The 23,575-nt window shown below is 42.5% G+C and overlaps 1 protein-coding gene across 2 annotated transcripts in view; it reads left to right on the top strand.

Annotated features, from left to right (window-relative positions):
- The window catches only part of DHH (desert hedgehog signaling molecule), a 78,357-nt gene extending 60,653 nt beyond the window's left edge, over positions 1-17,704 (top strand). Inside the window, exons 2-3 of one of the 2 annotated variants that reach the window (XM_088479996.1) lie at positions 12,325-12,586; positions 13,571-17,704. In XM_088479996.1, the coding sequence (XP_088336122.1) occupies positions 12,325-12,586; positions 13,571-14,199 (891 nt within the window). In that variant the 3' untranslated portion in view covers positions 14,200-17,704. Of the gene's footprint in view, positions 1-12,324; positions 12,602-13,570 lie in introns of both variants that reach the window. The other variant, XM_088479995.1, reaches the window with a different exon arrangement.
- The last annotated feature ends 5,871 nt before the right edge of the window (positions 17,705-23,575 follow it).

Below are 23,575 nucleotides of genomic sequence, written 5' to 3'. Positions count from 1 at the left end.
TTTGTCCTTAGAAAACATTTTTTTGACATTAAAATCCACCCTGTTCTGCCTGGTAGCTGCCATACTTACCATCTGTTTATGCTGCATAAGTAATATAATTAACAAGTGAATTTGTATCAACTTCAATAAAAATAACATGATGGCTGTACTCCAAGATCCGCCACGACTCTACCATGTGTAACTTGTGTGGATGCACCAGTTGAGCGGTAAAGAGGCCCTTTTTATTTTCATATGGTCTACTCAAAACGGCAAACACCTGTCTTTGATGACTGTGTTTGTCTATGTTATTTGCTTTGTCAGGAACAAATTTTACTGCATTTTTTCTGCTGCCACTGAGAACTGTTCACAATCCATAAAATATTTATTGATGTTAAGAAATACATGTCTCATTTCCAGCAGTCGACCTTTGACTTTGTTTTCTTACTTGGGGCCTGATTCAGCAAGGATCGCAATTGCAAAGCTGCAACCAGGCATATACTGTAGTGTTTAGTGCACACAGGCATATACTGTAGTGTGTAGTGTACACAGGCATATACTGTAGTGTGTAGTGCACACAGGCATATACTGTAGTGTGTAGTGCACACAGGCATATACTGTAGTGTGTAGTGCAACCAGGCATATACTGTAGTGTGTAGTGCACGCAGGCATATACTGTAGTGTGTAGTGCACACAGGCATATACTGTAGTGTGCAGTGCACGCAGGCTATACTGTAGTGTGTAGTGCACGCAGGCATATACTGTAGTGTGTAGTGCACACAGGCATATACTGTAGTGTGTAGTGCACACAGGCATATACTGTAGTGTGTAGTGCAACCAGGCATATACTGTAGTGTGTACTGCACACAGGCATGTACTGTAGTGTGTAGTGCACACAGGCATATACTGTAGTGCACGCAGGCAGCTTTGCAATTGCGATCCTTGCAATAATGCAAATGCAGCAGGAGGTGTATGACTGCTGCATTTGCGATCCCAGCACTGCAATGGAGATCGCAGGCTGGGATCACCATCGCGACCATCGGTGGTCGATGGTGGATGGCGCCAACCGGCCAGCTGAGTAAGCCTCAGCTTACTCAGGCTGGTCGGTTTGAGAGCCCAGAAGACTGCGTACGTCCACGCAGTCCCTGAGCTGGCCACTCCCGGAAAAAGGGATGGACATGCCCCATTTCTGGGAAAGCTGTCCGACACCGCCCCTTAAATGCCTCTGCCTGTCAATTAGACAGAGTCATTCAAGGGCTTGCGTGCGTCTTAATAGGACCCATTCTGCACACTCGCAGACTGGGTCCTGCGCACGCGCAGATTCCCGATAATCGTGAATCTGCTGAATCTGGCCCTTTAGTTCCTGGATTGTTTTTAGTAACCATGCCACAAAACAAAATGAACTACTGCATATGCCTGAGATGTGATGCACACACACTGGGGTGCTTCATAGGCGTGCACAGCACATTACATTAGGATGTGCACCATCGCAAAAACATTTCTAGCTCTGCTTTTGGGGGTGTCTAAACCAGTCAGGTTGCGAGTCTAACATTACCTTAAAGTCTTAAATCCGCACCCCCTATCCCCCCCTATACCGCACCCACCCGGTTTCAGGAAATACAAAATGACATTAAAAATATGGAGGCTTAAGTATGTATAAATAATCCTGAACCTGAACAACTGTGCCCATGATTAAACCAGTCATTAAACAGTCCTGACTATGTGCCGTTGGGGGGACATTAATTGGCGGTGATCACTGCAGGCGTGTGTTGGGGAGGGTGCTAGACATTAGAGTGTGCCTGTACACACCAGGCACCCCCCGTGCGCACCCCTATGGGGTCCTTGCTCTTGACTGAACATTGTATATCTATCTATACATAGTATAAAATAAAGTCCCTGGTAGGGGTCTATCTGTTTGTTTGGGCTAACCACTGAATGGATTTTGATGCAGTTTTCATTATTCTTTAGAGCATTTGTAAAGGAAGGATTAGGTGTATGAGACATTAATGTATGACACAAGGGAGCCAAGCAGTGATGATTTTAGTGAAGCAAGTCAATGAAAAAACAGATGTCCAAGCGCTTCCTTGGCTTAAACCGTTAAAGATATATCACAACGATGGACTTTATTATACCATGTATTATCTGGTTTCTCCACAATAATTGATATAAGCCCTTTTACTGATACAAAATGTAAGTTTTTCTTTTTCTGTTACTGTCCCTATTTCATTTATCTGATCCTTTCATTTGAAACAAGTCCAATTCCTGGTTAGAATCTGCTTTGGCATGACAATAAATAAAGCACAGGGACAGACACTTTATGTGTTTGAAGTTGACCTAAGTGGAGAAATGTTTTTCTCATGGACAACTCTACGTGGCCCTTTTGGGTGTTAAGTCAAAACTAAATCTTTTTGTGTTGACGTGAGGAGGAAAAATGGCTAATGTCATCTACAAGGCAATCTTATAAGACCTGGTTAAAAAAGTCTTATTGCCGTAATTTCAAAATTGCTTGCATGAAGAGACGGTGCGGGTCGCTATTATTAGATAAATGTGAAACGCCCATTTCATTTCTGTTGTTAGTATTAACGATACTGGATCAGAACCTCTATACACTCCTTCCTATACCTTCTAATATCCTGCCTATACCTTCTAAGGATGACGCAAATTTGCGTACGCAGTCATACAGTAAATAAAGACTTAAGACCTGGAATCTGTGGTTCCAAAGCACAAGTATTATTCAGGTAAAAGTACAGTCAGTTACACGCTATTGATCCAGACACAATTCGGCGCAAAGGAATTATACAGACCCAAGTACAGTATACATACGCAGCGCTTCCGGACCAAATGTTAGGCATCAGCAAGAAACCCCTCGTCTATCAGCATTCAGCACGAAGACTAAAGACCCAGTGTTGGAGCACACATATTTATACCCCCCAGGAATAGTCAACACAATAGAGAAGTTTGTTGCTGATGCTATTGGTTCCCAAGGGGGATACATCTGTTACAGAGCATTTAACAAGCTGATTCAAATAGACACAACCCAGCCTCCAACAACTGAGGGTCCCTAGATTCCCGCCACAGTTATTCATATCATATACATTTTGTTGCTTGCAGTCTCTGCGGTCCATAAGTTGAGAATGCATGATGATCTCCCCACGGGAATACTGTGGAAAGAGTACGCATCAGTACAAAACCAAACACTGCTTACTTATCATGTATAAAACCTTAGTTACCAAACAATCTTTATTTCATAGCATTTATACTTAATGAACAAGTTTAAATCTTATACCTTAGAGCTTATGAAACCTTGTATGTGAATATGTAATGTGTGAGTATGCAGGGTTTGATATAAAGACGCTAGTTAACTGGGGACAGATGCGTGCACATTTAGCTACTAAACTGTGTTTTCATACAGGATCTTATGCATTCGCTAATATACGACTAGTTAACAGCACAATTGTGCGTATTACTGTGTATATGAGAAATGATGAAAGATGCAATCGCATGGTGCTAATAGTAATCTCGCCATATGTACTTAATTGTGAGTTTATCTAAAATGGCGCTGGGGCGGCCATTCGCAAAATGGCGTCTTGCGATTTCATTTCCAAGATGGCGTCTTGCGGCCAGTCGCAAGATGGCGTCGCCGGGATTCAATTTTAAACTGATCTTGTCTCAGCCAATTATCCAGCTTTGACAGTATTAATGGCTGCATGGGTCAGGAACAATCTCTTTAAACCATTGTTATTTTATGTAATGCATGTTTGTATAATTCAGCATGACACATGGCATTTATATCACTATCTATATAGTTTTGCATTGTCGGTGCTGTTCATTACAGAAGTTAGTTTTAAAACTGTAACACAGAAAAATTATTTAATAGTGATAACCAAGGCTGCTGAGAGTTATCTCAGGATATGATGTTCCTACTTCTTTTAGCCCCACCTAACCCTATTATAATCTGCCTCGGTCTGACCATCAGGGGAGGCCTTGGCCCAGGTGCTTCTTCGATATCTGCTGCGGTACCTCCATTTCCGACAGCAGCCCCAGCCCCCACAGTGAACCTGTCAGATTCACCAAGCTCCAGATGGTGCTACCCTATATTAGTCTATGGGCTACTAAATCGCAAAATGTGTTAGAGTGGGAACCATCCAGCTCCCTCTTTGTTGCTCCCCTGGTGACGCATGCAAGAGGAGTTTAGTAAATTTGCATGAATATATTCGTCTTTACTTTGCGAATTTGGATGAAAAATATATATCACATCCACATAAAAAATGTGTATTGTGATAAATATGCCCCTAATTGAGGCTCAAATGTAAAGGAAGGTAAGGTACACACTTACTCTCCAGGAGACTCCCAAATTTTTGAAACTCCTGCCGGGAGAGTAGACCACCTGTGCAGCAATAAGCATCATCATTGCCACATCCCCGCTGTGCCATGATAAATAATCAGTGGCTCTGATGAGAATGCTGCATTTTTTCTTGATGGATAAAACACGTGTGACACAGGCATGCACGCTAAGTTTATTTTCTACATAGCACATGCATAACACGTGTTTGGGAACACAACAAAATAGTCTCAGATCACATTTAAATAGATAATGACACATACAGTGCACTGTATAGATAAAAGTAATTGGACACTGACAGCAAATAGATCAACAAGATTTTATTGACGTCAGTACTCTGTAGGTCTATCATGTGCAGTGAATACTGCAGACACCCTTCTTGGCAAACTGTACACAAGTTCCTGGACAACAGCAGGCGGTATGTTTTGCCATTCAGCCTTAAGTACAATGACCAACTGTGACAATGAAGAAGGTCGAGTTGGCCTAGAACGCACCCGTTGCTCCAGTTCGCCCCAGAGGTTCTCAATAAGATCTGGACTCTGAGCTGGCCAGTCCATTTGGGTTACTGAATTTTCTGTACACCAGTCGCCCTGGAAACATGACAGGTGGAATTTTCGTTCTGATAAAAACATTTGTTGTTTCCATAGGACTGCAAGTGCATGCAGGGGGAGGCCCCCTACGAAGTGTTCTTGTAGAAACTACCACATTAGTGGCCATTTGGAACTCGTGTGCCGCATGGGACCATTTCATTTGCGTGGTTTTGTCCAATCACTTTTGTCTTCATACTGTATGTTCACTATCTGTAAGCTGCAAACAAAGGTTGAGAACCGCCTTTACTATGGATGAGTTAAAATGAGTAACATTGTACATGGCATGTTGGGTGTCTCAGGAAGAATGCCAGGAGTGGGAGTGCTGCAGGAAGCCAAATCTGGAAGTTTTTACATTTTCTACATTCCTAATCACACATTTACATAGAAACTGGTTAATTAATGACCAGCTATTAAACTGAAGTCACTGAGCCGTATGATACAGGCCCCTAGGAGTGACAGAACAGGGTGCATGGTTTGATGCTGGCATTTTTCTAAAGAATTCTGGATTCATGGAACATAAAATTAATTTACCTTTTTGTTACACCAAGTGATCAAAACTCATATTAACAGCCATGTTTAGTGTGGGCATGGCATATCATTAATTTAATAGCTAAAGTAAAAAGTCAGCATTAACCTCTAGTCCTGATGAATTCCAGAATACAGTTACTGTATGTAATTTCTAATAGCCAAATGCAAAAAGCATGGATTGTTCCAATACTACAGAAATTCCAGTGTATTTTTTACAGAGGTATCACAACTTCTATATTCTACCATGTAAGAAAACAATAACCCACTGGGGTAAATGTAAGTGTCAGGTTTTTAAAATCAATGGATTTTCTGCCTTTTCCTGGCGGTTTTGCCTCCAGCCACCAAACCCCCGTTTAGATTGAAAATCGCCATCCTGATTTTTTTTATATTGCAAGAGTATAAACTACCAGATCTGGAGTGCAATTGAGATGAATTTAGTAAGGGGTCTATTTAATACCCCTCGCATATTAGCCCTGAAAAGTGCCATTGTTTATAGAAGTGATAAGCAATGAATTTGACATTGCATTGTGGCTGTCAGACTCTGAGGGGGGACACTGTGTGGTGGGACTCCTTCTGCAGAAGCAGCTGCTTATCAGCTTGGGACATGTCATCTCTATAGTAAGTAATGTACTCTTGGTATCACTAGCAGAAAGCAGACCAGGCTGTGTAGCACTGTTGTTGCTTGAGGAGGTTTTAGGACATGCTGTTCAACATTTTTTTATAAAGTGCACTGAACATGTGAACTGCAGAATTCAAGTCTTCCAATCATGGAGGGTGAATGACAGTGCCCGACAAGCCATGCCCTCTGGAAAATACACTATGTCCACCTCTTTATAGTATTACATTATTTTTACTAGTAACACTAAAGGCGGGATGTACTGAGCACCGCATCCGCGATTCCGTACATCCTGTCTTTTATCGGGTACATACCGCAGTTGATTACCGCGGTATGTACTTAGAAATGCGATTTAAATTGCAAAGGACAGCTCTCCCGATAAGAGCTGCCCTTTGCGATATCCTTGGATAGAGCGCCGCAAGGGGAGATAGGACGGATCTTATCGGATCCCTCTCTATGGTGCGTCCCAATAAGAAGCCCATATGCTTCTATTGGGTGACGCCACGTCAAAAATGCCGGCATTTTCGGTGGTTTTACCATTTTTCACTATAGTACATCCCGCCCAAAAGGAGATATGTGATAAGTTCCAAGTTTATGGAACCAGTGAGTGTTCGGCGAATTTTAATCAGTTATAAAGTAAAACCAGCCTTATAACTAATTGGCACTTTAAATTTAGTGGCATACTCGCCGAAATACGCCAGTTCCTTAAACTCAGAACCTATTATATAACCCCCAAAATCTGTTTGTGTACAACTTCTGCTTCTCTATCTTGCTTTGTAAACCTATGCAGCCATTTTGTGCTTCATAATTTACATCTTACTTCTTTGATAAATATGTCTTACTTTGATAATTAGGTCAGTTCGGTCCGCGGCTCTAAGCACTAAAACAAACACGCCGCCGCTGGCTTTGGGTAGTACATTCACTGACAGTGAGTGTACTACATGCGGCGGTGTCTTTGTTTTAGTAGCCAAAAAGAGTCAGACAGACTTTTATTGGCTGCTGCACCCAGGGCCGGCACCGGGCTTGAGCTCACTCATGAGAAGCGGCGATTCGGGTAAGTAGTTTTGTGTTCTGTGTGTTCTATGTGTAAGGGGCGCTACTCCTTGGGGCACTGCAAGGGGCACTACTGGGGGTACTGCATAAGGGACACTACTGGGGGCACTGTATAAGGAGCACTACTGTGGGCACTGCATAAGGGGCACTACCGGGGTCACTGCATATGGTGTACTATTACAGAGGGCACTGCATAAGGGGCACTACTGGTGCCACCTATACAGGGGGCATTGCTACTGGGGGCATTGCTTAAGGGGCACTGCTACTGGCAACATTGCATAAGTTGTACTACTACAGTGGGCATTGCATAAGGGGCACTACTACGGGCATTGCATAAGTGGCACTACTACTAAGGGCACTGTATAAAGGGCATTACTACAGGGGGCACTGCATAAGGGGCACTACTACAGGGACATAGGATAAGAGGCACTGCTACTGGTGGCATTGCATAAGGGGCACTACTACAGGAAGCATTGCATAAAAGGGCACTGCTACTGGAGGCATTGCATAAGGGGCACTGCTACTGGGGGCATTTAGGTGAAATTGGAATGGAAAATTAAATTTTTACTCACTGTAAAATCTCTTCCTTGAAGTCCATCTGGGGGATGCCATTATGTCTGGATTATGCGTAGTGAGGTGTGGGGTCGGGCACTAACTAATTGAAACTGGCTCCCACCCCCTATATAACCCCTCCCCTTCCACCATAACCTCAGTCTATGATCAGCAAAGCCGGAGAAAGGCCCACGGAAATACTGAGAAACCAGAAACCAACAGGTATCTAGTATAAATCCAAACAAGGGAGGGATCCCAGCATCCGCCAGATGGACTCCAAGGAAGAGATTTTACGGTGAGTAAAAATCAAATTTCCTTTTTCATCCATCTGGGGATGCCATAACTTCTGGGATATACCAAAGCAAGCCAATTAAGGGGGGGAGCGTTGGAGCAATCTAAGAATTTTCCGCCCGACACTGGCATCCCTCGTGCCAAATGTATGGAAGGTAAAATTTTGTAAAAGTGTGTACTGATGACCATGTAGCTGCTTTGCACAGCTGTTCAACCACGGCACCAAGGCCTTACAGCCCAAGAAGCCCCAACAGCACGAGTTGAGTGGGCCCGAATTGAGGCAGGAACCATCACATTTGAGGACAAATATGCCTGCCGAATGGCAGAAGTGACCCATCTAGCGATGGATCCTTTCGAGGCTGGCCAGCCTCTTTTTGGTGCATCAATCAACATCAACAGAGAATCCGTACGCCTCAAGACGCAGTACGGTCTAAGTAAATGCGTAACGCACGTACCACATCCAACAGTGCTGAAGAAGAGACTTCACTAGTCATTGAATCCTGGCGAAAAGCTGGAAGGGCAATATCCTGGTTAATTTGGAAAGCCGATACCACCTTTGGAAGAAAGGAAGGCTTGGTGTGTAACACTACCCTGTCCTCATGAAAGATGAGTAGCAGAGATTTACAAGAAAAGCCGCTAACTCAGATACTCTTCTGGCCGAGGCAATGGCCAAAAGAAAAATAACTTAAGTGAGATATCACAATTTTACAGATTCCATAGGCTCAAACGGTGCCTTTTTGAAGTGCCTCCAAAACTAAATTCAAGTCCCAAGGAGGAACCGGTGGGACATAAGGAGGCTGTATACGAAGAACCCCCTGCAAGAAGGTTTAAACTTTAGGAATGGAGGCCAATTACCTCTGAAACAGGATCGATAGGGCTGAAATTTGTCCCTTAAGAGAGGACAATCTGAGACCCTTAAACAACCCCTCTTGCAGAAAAGACAAGAGACGAGACACTCGGCACATTTCAGATTTGAACCTGTGTTGTTCAAACCAAGAAATAAATATCTTCCATATTCAATGATAAATCTGGGCAGTAACTGGTTTGCGAGCCTGTATGGTTTTCACAACAGATTCTGAAACCCTTTGGCCTACAAGATATTGGATTCAAGAACCATGCCGTGACAGCCAAGTGAGTGACGACATGGACCCTGAAGTCCATGGACACAGGGACAGACGAAACTGACCATCTGCCAGCATGTTCTGAAGAACTGTTGTGTACCAATGATGGCACGGCCAGTCTGGAGCCACCAGAATGACCAGCCATGCCACTAATTGAATCCGCTGAATTACCTTTGGTAACATTACCATAGGAGGAAAGATGTATCCCAGCTGGAACACCGAAGGTGCTGTCATGACATCCACCAGATATGCCTGAGGATCCCGGGATCGACATCCATACCTTGGAAGTTTCTTGTTGAGACGAGAAACCATTAAAACTGTCTGGAGATCCCCATCTGGAAATTATGGGCCTGATTCAGACCCGGTCGCAAAAGCGCTGAGCGCTCGCAACCGGGACGATGGTGGCCCAGAGCTAATGCGCATGACGGAGCCGGCTCCGTCGTGCGCATGCGCGAGACCCGGATAGCGACGGGCAAGCCGACGCTCCGGGTCTCGCACCAAAGGGGGCGTGCTGTCGATGTTGAGTGACAGCACACCCCCTTTGGTGGGCGGGCCAGGGGAGTGGCTGCCCAAACCGAGGCGTTCCCATGTGAACGCCTCTGTTTGGGGGTGGTCCCACTGTTAGAGCTGAAATCTCTCTGGGGCTTGCGGCAACGAGACCCTACCACAAGGGTCTCGTCGCAAGCGTGATGTTCGCGATGGTCTTGACCATCGCGACCATCTTCTAAGGCCGCTCGCTATAGCTATGGGTGGTCACCCACAGCTATGCGAGCGGCCAGGAGGCCGTTCTAAAAAAAAAAAAAAGACCGGCCCTGATTTAGAGCGACCGGCTCTGAATCAGGGCCTATTTCCACAACACCTCCTGGTGTAATTCCCATTCCCTTGGATGCACACTGTGGCGACTTAAGAAGTCCGCCTCCCAGTTGTCCACCCCTGGAATGTAAATTGACGAAATAGCTGGAACCCAAGGATGTGAAAAACCTCCCTCATTGCTTTCCAGCTGTGTGTGCCACCCTGCTTGTTTATGTAAGCAACTGCTGTGGCATTGTCTGATTGGATTTGCACTGCTAAGCTCCGTAGATGGGCTTGAGTCTGAACCAATGCATACCGAATCGTCCTTAATTCCAGTATGTTGATGGAGAGAGAAGCTTCCTAAACGGACCAAAGAACCCTGTAGGTGCATGTCTAGAATCACCGCCCCCCAGCCTGTTTGGCTGGCATCTGTGGTGACAAAGATCCAATTTATTACTGACAATTGCCAACCCCTGTTCAGATTTGCATCCTGTAGCCACCATAGAAGTGACTGACGGGTCTGCAGAGATAATCTGAACATCTGCCTGTTCAATCGAGGGTCTGGTTTCACATATCGATGAAGCAATTGGTTTTGCAGTGGTCGGGCATGAAATTTGGCGAAAAGGAATGGCTTCGAAAGAAGCCACCATTTTTCCACCATAGCCCTGAGGACTGAGATATGAGACATCTGTAAAATGGTCCTTATTTGGATTGAAGATCCTGAATCTTTGCCTGCGGAAGAATCACTCTGTGACACTGAGTGTCAAAGAGAAGACCCACAAATACCATTCTCTGAGATGGAATTCATTTTGATTTGGGAAAATTGATGATCCAGCTGAATCTCTGGAGAAGTGCCAGGATGCATTGACAGAACAAGTTATCTTGCATGCTGGCACTTGAAGAACATTGGCACAAGGGTTTAACAGAATTTGGACATAAGTATTGTTTGAAAAAAAAAAAATGTGAATTGCAATGTATGCATATATCTTTCTGGAATATTGCAAAATTAGGGACCTACATCTTTCAGAAGAACCGAAATAAACTAGGAGATTGGCCTGCAACATGGCAAAGGAAATATAATGAAAAGAAATGTAAGGTTATACACTTGAGACATACTTGTGTACACTCCCGACACATTCAGGAAACTAAACACATTTTGTGGGCCCTCCACCGATCCTTGGGTGAGTAGGTCACCCTCCAACATCACACCCACTTCCTAGTGAAATGGGCTGCATGGTGGTTTGTGATAATGCAATTCAAATGTCATTGCAACCCCCTTCTCCATTGTGTCACGGCGGTAAGGACCTAATGACATGATTCTTCTTGGTCTGCCACTCGCCCTGGCCTCCTCCATCTTCCCTCCAGGAATTCCAGGAGGGGAGGAAAAAAAGTAGGCAAGTTTGAAGTCTGCAAAATATGCTAACAATCTAAACCCTATGTGGGAATTTGCTGGGTGGCTCTCCGATGAGGAACGCATTTAGGTAACATTTGTAGATCATTGATAGTACGCACTGCTTACACACCTCACCTTCAGTAAGCAGATCATAGTTGCTGACTTCTGACAATCAAGTAGGAGGTGCGGGGGCCTGGCACATCCTAATAGGGAGATGCTGAGGTGTGGTTCAGGCAGGTGGGAGACGTTGGGGAACGTGTCATCGTGGCTCCGCCCTGGTATACAAATCCATGGTTCACATAAGTGCAAAGTGGAGGGCGGAGCCACGATTATGCAATTTGGTGAGTATAATGGCATCGTGCCGCCTACATGGCTACGCACAGGATGTGGGAGACTTGCCTACTTTTCCAGGCCTCCAGGAGAGCCACCAGAGATTTGGGAGTCTCACGTTCCAGGAGTGTAGGTAAGTATGATGCAGGTCAATGGTGTGTCTCAGTTCCAAAGATCTGGACATTAGGCATATGAAGAGAACCAAGTTGATAAGAGGTTTGGAATATCTCTGTTATAAGGAAAGACTGTGCTAGATTTATTTATATTGTAAAAGAGGTGAGTACAGGAGGACAAGATCACCCTGTATTTTACATTACTGACCACGCTGAAATTGAAGATCTGTTTAGTGAAAGAACCCATAGAGGACACAAAGTTGCCCCCTTGTGGTTGGAGGTAAAGAGATTTTGAAGTGAAGGGAACTTCCTCAGAGAAATAGGTTATTTATTGTAAGAGTAGTGAAACTGTGGAATGCATTGCCACAAGAACTAGTATTAGCAGACACTATACATAGATTCAAAAATAAATTGTCCAAGACCATAAAGTGCTACTGGCATCAAAACACACAATAGAATGTTGATACAGGAGTAGTTCAAGGGCCTGATTCTGAGTCGCATACAATGCCGATATTCACGCAAATATATATTTCTTTGACATCCTGGTTGAGATCTTTCAAATTTCTGATGGACATAATTGAACACATTTGAATATGATGACCTATTTTGTGTCTCTTATAATTGTAGCGCTGCAAGGATAGAGTGAATGCTCTGGCTATCTCTGTGATGAACATGTGGCCAGGCGTGAGGCTGCGGGTCACAGAAGGCTGGGATGAAGATGGTCACCATTCCCATGATTCTCTGCACTACGAAGGACGTGCACTTGACATAACAACCTCAGACCGAGACAGGAACAAGTATGGCATGTTGGCACGCCTGGCAGTGGAAGCTGGTTTTGACTGGGTGTACTATGAATCGAAAGCACACATCCATGTCTCTGTGAAAGCAGGTACCATTTTAGGAGGTATACAGCACTTTCTGCCAGCAAGGGGGCTGTGCATGTTTATAGTGCATGTGCTGGGAGTACAGATGGCTGCTAATTCCTAGAATCCACTATGTAGTTGTACAGGACAGTGGTAACATTACCTAAAGTATCACTGCTATGCATCCATGTTATGTAACACATACTGTGCACTATAGTATATTATTTTATTCTTACTTGCCACTGACTAGTGGGCAACTTCAAGTTCTTACTAATATTTGATCGCCTTATTATATAACAATAAAAGTATTGTATAGTACTACATCCTATCAACTGTTTGTAAGCAGAGTCATGAATTTAATTTCCGGGCTATGTATGAACACAAATCATTGTGTTCATACATAGCCCTTACCATTGTGTTCATACATAGCCCGGACCATTGTGTTCATACATAGCCCGGACCATTGTGTTCATACATAGCCCGGACCATTGTGTTCATACATAGCCCTTACCACTGTGTTTTTACATATCTTAAATCGGATCTTACTGCTGTGTTATTAAATTACTTCTAAATAATTTGTAGGATTTTTTTATTATTTTTTAATTATGTCATCCCTTTTTACACAATCCTTTTGCCACCTCTGTATATCATCAGTCTTTTCCATCATTATATTTTACACATACCTCTCAGCATCCTGCATTTATTAATCTTAGTTTTCCAATTTTCTTTATTCTTTCTCCCACTTATACATATAATATTCACACACATTATTTTATTTTACGTCTCACAAGTTTCATGCCATACAGCTTCTCATTCTTTTTTAATATTTGTTTGTCTGCTTACATTAACCTCTCACCATTATGCTATAACTCCTATTATTCTAATGCTGCTTTCAAAATTCTCAACCTTCTCCAATTTTCTATTAGATATTTTTCTCACTTTTATGTTCTTACACTTCACCATTTATTTCCAGTGGAAATGTTCTCACAGTTACCTATGTTCTCTTTCAGACAACTCCTTAGCTGTCCGTTCTGGTGGCTGCTTTCCTAGCACTGCTATGGTTACCCTGGTTAGCGGTCAAAAGAAGCTTCTTTCTGAGGTTCAGGTCTCTGATAAGATCCTCACTATGGACAATGCAGGACAAGTGGCATCAACAGAAGTCTTGCTGTTTTTGCACAAAGACCTGGATAAAAGGGCCACCTTTGTCGTAATTGAGGCTGAAGGACATCCCCATAGGCTTCGTCTTACACCACACCACTTACTCTTTGTAACCAGAGACCCACAGACAGGCTTCTTGCCAATGTATGCTCATCGCGTCCAGGTGGGGGACTTTGTTCAAATTTATGTCAATGGCACTCAGCTGCTGCCATCTAAAGTGGTGAAGGTGTCCATGCAGGAAGAGACAGGGGTTTATGCTCCTTTGACTGTCCATGGTACCCTACTGGTAGATGGCGTTCTGACATCTTGCTATGCAACTGTTGAATGGCATGACTTAGCACATAAATCATTTGCTCCTTTGAGACTACTTCACAGCATATTTTCCATATTTCCAGAATTTATAGGGGGTGATGGGATTCACTGGTACTGCCACTTCCTCTATCTGCTGGCAAAGAAAGTTCTTAGTTGGGAAATGCCTTGAAGTGCAATTTTTTGGGTTGGTCTGTTTGTAAATGCTGCTGAAGTGTGGTCTCATAGACCTACAGTGTGACTTGTATCCTGAGTTTCCTGTCAACTGTGGAAACTCAACAGAATTACAGTTCATACTCTGTGTCTCCAATGGACCTCAACTCCCAAAGTTCCTATGTAATAAAAGCTGATTAATAATGATCACGTTGATCAGATGGACAATAAATGTTAAATGTTTTATGCAATTAATTGCATAAAGCTGCTAACTTAGTTGTATGAATTGCAGTCTACCGAAATGTCCTATTTTGTCAGAAGATGATAGTGGTCATGCAAGGTGAGATAAAGAAAAGGATGGTTGGAAAGTAGATGTTTTATCAGTGGATTGGATAATAATGTGTAATCTTAAAATGTAAGAATAATCATTCGTCATACTGTTTATAGCTTCCTTAACATAAACCTATCTCATGTTAGGTAATGTCTTGTAGGCCTCTTAGAAACCCCAGGATCAAATTAAGAGGCAGTAAGTCTTGGTCAATACATTGAAAATATTGATCCTAAAAACTTCTGCAGGTTACAGATGTTGGTATATTTTATATATTGCATATCAGTAGGTGAGCGAAATATGATCTAACTGTCCCCTAGATATAGATATGAATTGTTTATCTGTATACATTGCCTCCTCTTTTTCCTTCTCTTTTCAGTGGATCCGCCACATTTTTTAGTTTTTTATTCTGGCAGACATGCCTGCAAACATCTACATAAACGCGTTGTAATACAAAACTAAACGCCTTGTGCCACAAACATAGGAGGTGACAAAGGTCATTGTGCACTGGTTATTTATTGCTGCATATTCCAGTAACTGCTATGATCACCCTGTGGATGTGTGAACTCAGAGATCTGACTCCAGTTGGGAAGATTCAGAGCAATACAAAAATTATATATTTTTCCTAACAGCTAACTATACAAAGGTTACAATTTATTATTTATGTTGATGGTATAAATAATTATGAATATATGGTGACTACCGACTGAGGTAAAGATTTTATTGAACAGAAAATGAGTTATAAGGAATGTAAACCCTGAAAAAAAATTTCTTTAAACTTGTTGCTCTCCAGGGGGGATGGAGTGTTTTGCTGAAGGTAAGAATGACCTTAATCACTCCCTCAATTCTATCCATTTGTACATTTTGATGAATTTACATTGGAAGGCATAGCACACCAAAATGTAATAATCACCTTATACAAGCAATTTATTTCTAGTGTCATCGCTCATATAAGTGCCATAACTGCCTTGGAGTCTTTATATATAGGGATCTATTTATTCAATAAAGATACAATAATTAAAGGTAACAATTGTTTCTGCATGGTTTAAGGATCAAGACAATATAGGAAATACCTAACGCAGGAAAGATCAGAGATATCTCCTGCGATAAGCAAACTAAAGCTGCAGACCACTGTCCCATTACTCTCAATGAGGACTGTAATCAGGGCAATTTACAGTGCTTGGCCCTGCTAGCCAGTGCTATGTCAGATGGCATTTTCCGTTGTGTCAGTATGGGGTGACAATCCTTGAATCTTATTGCTGATTTGACACAATAAGAATTGATAGTTTAAGGGGCCCCACTGCCACCAAAGGTAAATAGACTTTACAGAATCTCGCCTTGGACTATTAGCAATATATGCATAACATACAACATTCCTTATTGGAAAATTGGCCCACACCATGATCCAACTAATCTACTTCCAGTCTACCCATAACATACACCTTTTACAAAAACCCTTACTGCTTTCCCAGATGATCATACTCCATCTGACCTCTAAGGTGGAAATTTAATTAAAAGCAATATGTGCCGTAAGAAGAACATAGGAATACTCACAGCGGCAGCACATCCCAGGCGCAACATCACTCATTGTACCTCATACACCCATAGGGATGTGACGTGAAATGAGCGATGTTGCTCACACTTATCTGTGATGTGTGCAACCGTCACACATCATGGTTAATTGAACTGCCCTGCTAAATATTTAGACTGTTGGGCAGCTTGTACAAGCAAGAGATTTCTCATTGTTCCCTGTTGCTCTTCCACCATTATTGTTATGTAAATATTGTACTTTGAATTTCCAAACAGCTACACAATACTGTGGTCAGCAACCATTTTGTTCTACTGGGAGGATCATCCATTTTGTTTCAACTGCATATGTCACTCAATATACATGTGGTTTCAGAAATGTGATATATTGTAAATATAGGGAAATGTTAAATGTAACATGCAGTATTTGAGTCTGACATATTTATTTATATCTTGAAATTGACTGTATAAAGATTTACAACTCATTGCTAGTAATGTTTTTGGAGCACATTGACATGTGTGTATTATGCCAGCTATAGATCCTGTGATCCCATGCACATAGCACAGCTTTTATATATTCTAATGTGCTAATGTGTTTCGCATAAGCTCATCATTTAAAGAAACCAGCTTCTTTGCAGCATTAACTATATAAGCACTGTAGAGGAGGCCGGACTGCTGTGCTGGCTGCTTGCCAAGGTCAGTGGCAGTGAATGAATCAGATCTTATGTTGGGTACACACTGACAGATTTATCGCCCATTGAACGGATGATGTATCTGTAGTGCATTGGCGGGTGTGTACAGACGATGTATTTCTGTGAACGATGTTTACAGACATCGCATCTGCTCTGCAGTATAGCCGATGCCTATATATCTTGCAGATATATTGGCATATCTGACCATGTGTACAGAATACCCGCCAACCGCCCGTACACTTGCTGCAGGACCGCCGGTGACTGACATCTCAACTGGGAGGGCAAATTTAAATGCCTGGCCAGTTGTGATGTCAGCGCAGACACATCGAGCAGCAGATTTGTAAGTGTGTGCTCGCTTACCAATCGGCCGCTCGGTCTGCAGATCCCTGGGTCAACGGACAAGTTGCCCAGCCAGCAAGGCAATAACTCATTGCTATAGGTCAGATTGACTTTGCCTTAGATCAGATCATGTGTTAAAGCAAAATGAATATGTGCCTTATTTCCACCATGTCAGCAGAACATTTAATACCAATGATTTGTAAATCACCTAATTATATTTTGGCGTTACACATTTTTATTAGTTGGATTGAGTTCCCTTTTACCATTCTGTTTTAACATTGTTCTTGCCATTATTTGTATGTATGAATACATACAGTATCCATTATTTCACTAAAGCCACATGTTATTTACCTAAAATACATGGCAGTGTGGGAGGTGATGTTTTCAAGATAGTTGCCAAATCCTTGAATACAAATATATTTTTTTAGATCAAGTCTTATTGTAACGTTCCAAAAGAAACCTGCTTTAACACGCCTGCTGCACAATCAATCTTAGAGTATATTTTTCTACTTATAAATTGTAATTTAATTTGTTCATTTTAATGTTCCAGCTTCCTGTAGATGTGACACAATGAATGTTCAAACAGAATATAATATAGTTTTAACAAGTAATATGATTTAATGTGTTTTCTGATAATAAACCAGGTTATAATTTATCCAGACTATTACATTTGATTCTCTTAATGCACACAGTAACCCTATTTAGTACAGCATGGATATATTAAGAAAAGGTGTCTTGTGTAATGAAAAGGTTTATGGGCCTGTGTGTGGTCATCTTCTGGCAATACTAGCAGGTTACCATTAGATTTGGTCACTGTGCCAAAGCATTGGCCATAAATATAAGGTGATTTGGGAGACGTTATCATTTTTAAGTTAGGCTGCTGCTATAGCTTTAATTAGAAAAGTAATTAGAAAAGTCCATTGTTGACTTACAACCAAGTATACATTTTGTTTTCTGCAGATGTGAATCTGCCCTTAATTGTGTGTGAGCCAGAGAATGTGCAATATACTCGGCTCAAATCCATTCCCCCATTTTACACAGAATGCAGTTTGGTATATTGTCTCCTGGTCAATCATGTTAAATGATTGGCAGTTTAATATAAGGGGTAATCCAATTCCTCTTATACCCCTTTTACACCAGAGCTAAAACCCGAGTTATTGCAGTATTAACCTGGATTGCTGCTCGGCGTAAATGGGACCAAGATTGGATTCCCGAGTCGAGTGACCCGGCAGTCCAACCCCGGTAGTTTACATGGTTTAATATGGAAACGACCTGTGCCACCCTGCAGTGTAAATGGGTAACCCGGGTCGTGCTATCCAGGTCTTGTTTAAACCTGGAGAGTTCTGGATTTTCCGGCGCTTGGAGATTATGTCATCTCCAAGTGCCGGCAGACCAGTTCCACTGCGCCTATGTGAATAACCTGGGTCGGCGGCGCGGTCTGAAGGGGGTATGTCCCGGGTCTGACGCGGCTTGGAGCCTTGTTCCAAATACCAGATCAGATCTGGGAGTTTAGTGTAAAAGGGGAATGAACAGAGTGTTACCTAGTGCACAGTCCTTTGTTGTAGTCTAAATAGACATGTGACCAACTTCAGTGAGGTTACTGACATCCATAGCAAAGATACAATATATGTAGAAAAAAATCATACAAAAACAAAGAGCACTAAATGTGTGTAAATGGTAAATAGGATTGGCTGCTAACATTAAATACAATGCTTCCCTGGAGTTGTTGCCAACAATGTTTTGTGGCACAATTGATGAATGACCGAACATTCTTGAGTATGCTATGTATGTTCACTTTATATCATTTTCTATGTCATTCTCTATGTCACCACTTTATTTTGCCAACCATTATCCTTGGCAACACAACTACTTTTGGGAGCTTTTATATATATATTTTGGAAGTTCTTCTATTGTAGGCATAGCAATCCTGTAACACATAGTATTAGATCTTTCTATTGCCTCTGTGAAACGTGATGTCAGCAAGGCAAAAGCATTTTGAAGTTCAGCTATGAATTGTAGCTTTCAAAACAGATAAAGGTAACCTCATTCTAGGATGATGCGTCTACATGGTCTTCACGCATAGTACAGTACTAATCACTATGTCATTGTCACATTTACCACAAATTCACTGGTTGGAGTTTTCAATGAAAATATGCTTCAATGTGAGGATTCTGCTTAGATTTTCTGGAATACCCTGATAATGGGTAGTTGTGGACTTAGAGGTGAGAGACCTGGGAATAAAGAGTGCACTCTACAGATGTCATATAACAATGAAACAAATCCATATTCTCATAGTTAGCACTGTGTATAAGTGAACAGACAGGCAGCGTATAAACAGTGAAGCTGATAAATCAGCAGCCAAGGGGTGTTATACCGAGATCATGATTAATTATAACTTGTGACAGAGTTAAACTAACAAGTGATCTGACTCCCTTCTCTCAATACATATCCCACCACCCCACAGGGCACTCGGATACAAGTGGAAAAGAACATATAAAACAAGACCTGCATTGAGGACTCTGCGGTCGCCCCCAGTAAACACTGTGTAAGCCCAGAAAGAATGTGTTTATCTGTGGGGAGCGGAGGGGATTACCACGGTAAGCGGGGAAGCTAACGGTGGGTTTAATGAGTCTAATCCCAGCATGATTAGCAGGCTCAATGCAAGGGCAGCAGCACAGTATGCAGGGAGGGGGCTCTCCTCTGCGGAACCCCTGGAGCTGCTTAACACCCCCCCTCCTCCCGTCCTGTCTTCTACCCCAATCTCTACTGGATGAAAACTGGAATAATGGTGATAGATCTAGAAGCAAAATCAGGCAGTGCAGGAAAAGCACAGGTGCAGTGAGAGAAAAACTATGGAAACACAGACACAGTCACATAAAGGTTCTCTCTCAGCATGCGGTGTAATTACTGAAGTGTGTCATTTCACCAGCTACATGAAGATACAAATATAGGAACTGAGTAGAACTCTCCACTAATCTCTGTTTGCCCAAATTAACAAACCATTGTACAGTGCGGCACTATAGAAATCAAAAATTGTATCTGATCCAGCAAAGAATAAAATCAGATTATCAGATGACTATTAACAAATGTGTATGGTCATTAGCTGTAGCCAATGTCCATTGCATTCTGATTAATGCAATCTGGTCTGATTAGTGATACTTTGCTATCCACATTTTTTGCCTATTGTAGATTTGATCAGATTGCAACAATCCAATCTGATCGGTTTGTAAATTGCTCCAGTATAATAGTATTTGCCAATGACTAGACAAGTTCCAAGGACTGAAACAATCTTGATAACACCAGATGTGTTGCATACACACTACACAATAATTGCTTCATTTCAAACGATCACCTGGACTTCAAATCATTGAGGTGACGTTTTTTATTTGCAGGATCGGGACGATCTCCGTACACACTATAATTTCCGAACTATGCCTTTCCAATGGGAGAGACATAGCGTGTGCAGCACTTGCTATGCTGGTGTCCGATCTCACCGAAAGACCCTGGTGCAGCCTAAACAACCCAATATCTGACAGGCCGGCCTGAGAATTGTATAGTGTAACCCAGGTTTAGGCTTCTTGTGATAAACTACCGCAGATGGGGATCCACAGGTTACACCACTGTAGCTTAGAATTTTAATTTAGTTTTAATTAAATATTGTATTCTGTAAGATCCCAGCCCAGACCAGCAACCTGTCACTTTAATGTGCACATGTACAGTTGTGGTGTGAGGAGCTTGTGGGATCTAGCTATACTGCAGCACTCAGTGATATGTGTCAGTATGCTTTTGTGTTTGTATGCCTCTGCATCTTTATATATGTAAGGCTAGCTGAGGGAGTGTTTTATACATGCATGTTTGCTATGTATTTAGTTTTCTGTGTGTGAAAGCATATGTGTGTGTGTTTGCATTGGAGGTTGTGTGTATAGATACAATTGTAGGATTTCTGTTTGACACTGTGTTTGTCTAGATATCTGTATGTGTAACAGATGTGTGTATTTGTAGCGGTATCTGAGTTTGTGTGTATATTCAGGGCACTGATCGCTGCCTTCCATGTGAAGTGTTTGCTAAGAGTGAATAGTTCATGATTGTTAACCAGTTAATGATCTTCTTCCTCTACTGATACCTGGCCTTTGTTTGGCCATCTTTATTAACCATTGAAACCGAGAAGTCTTTGTATTCAAACCAGTTTTATTATCTGCACTCCTGGTCTCTCCCAGCAGAGATTGCAAAGAAAAATAAAAGTTTGTTTCAGCGGTAGCTTAACAGAGAATGCTGGAGTTTGTAGTCCAACAGCAGGTGGAAATGCACAGGCTAGCTGTCTATAAGCCTGATTCACTACGGAAAGCTATTGCGATCGCAGCTGCGATTACGCATGGTGGTCTGCTGCGAAAATATGCTAATGACTGCAATTGCAAAGCCGTTGCACAGCCAGCATAGAGACGCCCACTACTGCCCACTACCGATATCTCTCATCCGTAAAACCTTGCAGACCTGCGTATACATCGGGAACATCGAGCAACATCGGCCCCTCACGCACAATTACAGCAGGTCTGACCTTACTCAGAAATTGCTAACCTTGTTGTACGCAGTGAGTACACAAGCTGCGTTTGCCGTCGCCGTGGCTAATTTATGCATGCCCATGTAACGACGGTCAAACAGACAGGCACGCCTGCACTTCTCCGACCACTCCCACATCATGCTGACCTCCCATCTCTTACTCTGCGATGGCTTTCTTTCTGCGTAGGTGATCGCAGAGCGATTGCAATGCTAACTCAGGCACGCGCACTGTCACGCATGCGCAGTATGCACCATGGAACGAAGTTGCAGTTGCGATCTGTGATGAATCAGGCCCTGTGATCAGTGCATTAGATGGCAAGGTTTGGAGAAGCCATGGACTTTGCTTACAACTAGGATACTATTTACATTTTTGCTATCAAAGGGGAAATGAAATTCTGTAATTTAATACCCAACTGCGAACATATTGGCCATATATGGTAGTACCGACATTGCAAGTTTTCCTTTTCACCTCTATGGGGTGTGAAGGAAAACTTGCGATGCTGGCAGGATGCAATGTGCCGTTCCGTCAGGATTTGAATTCAGCCCAGTGATTTTATACAACTTAGTTGTATAACTGTTAGAACGCATACATCAAAACTTTTAGGGGGCAATTCAATTATTCATGATGTCCATGAAGTGCCATCGGAACACCGTGGGTACCACGCAGACACCAACATGGCCAAATTTCTCTCTCATACTATAGAGCTGTGTAGGGAAATGTCAGATGTTGCTGTACCATAGTCCCCAGGGATGTGCTCAGCCAAACATTGAGACCACACATTACTGAGAATTCAGTTACCGCCTTACATTCTCCTAATAGGGACAGTGTGCATGGGATGGTGGAGTGGTCAAGTTACACAGGACATGGCCAAATTATGTTGGGTTATGCCACGTCCCCCATGGTGCATGCCTAGTGTTTCCAAAGCTTTGGGTCGGCCCCCGGCATCATTCCTCTCATTTGAAAACAATACTTCAATGTTACGCACTGCAGATGCTGGTATGAAGGGGCGTCCTTTAGCCACACACATCTCCAATCATTCCTGCAATTGGGAAAAAATCCTGATATACAGAATGATGGGATAGTGCCATCCAATTTGGGCAACAGGGAGGTATTGCAGCCCTTGTCGTGCTGTGTGCCACTTAGTAGTATTATTATTTTATATATATATATATGGCACACAAAGGTTCCGCAGCGCCTTACAAAGTACATAAACAATGAGCACACAAGAAAAACAGTCATTAATAGTACAAAGCAATGCAGGACAAGGACATGGTTTATAAGACCAAGGCCAATCTGTGATTTCCGATGCAGACTTCCTGGCCTCAGCTACGGAGCTGCAAGGGTCAACTTGAGTATTCTCAGAGTTACTCAGATGGCCGATGGTCTCGCAGAAGATCCGATGCTGCGTCCTAGGATGCAGTACTCGTATCTGCAATGCAGTCATGAGGAGGCGTCTATTTACACCAGATGCCTCCTGTTGCACTCGTGAGCTGTACGGTATTGCGTAGACTCTTCCCTGCAGCACTGCAATACCAACCAACTCTGGCTCAGGCCCATAGTCTATATTTAACAGAGAATTTGGCCCATAACTAGCACATTTATGAGTGTCCAGGTTTTCCTTATAGATCACAACCATTTATAAAACAAGAAGCTGACCATGGAAAGTAGAGGCAGTTAGCAACTATGGACTCCTCATGTACAAATTCAACCTACTGCTCTTGTTCTATGCATCTTACAAATAAAGTAGCGGTGTAGGTATTATAACAATTACATCACCATTGCGGGGATACACACGTTTTGTCAACAATTATGCTGTCGACAGTTAAAATGTCGACGGGATAATGCAGACATGGTACTAATGTTATTTAAAGCATGTAAATTGCATACACTATTGTGCGCACATTCAGTTTGTATAAATGTGACTGACTGCTCTTGTTCTTTACACCTTACA

This window comes from Taudactylus pleione, unplaced genomic scaffold (genome assembly GCF_031769625.1).
Source record: "Taudactylus pleione unplaced genomic scaffold, aTauple2 ptg000005l, whole genome shotgun sequence".
Lineage (NCBI taxonomy): Eukaryota > Metazoa > Chordata > Amphibia > Anura > Myobatrachidae > Taudactylus > Taudactylus pleione.
This window is presented reverse-complemented; position numbering and strand designations above follow the sequence as displayed.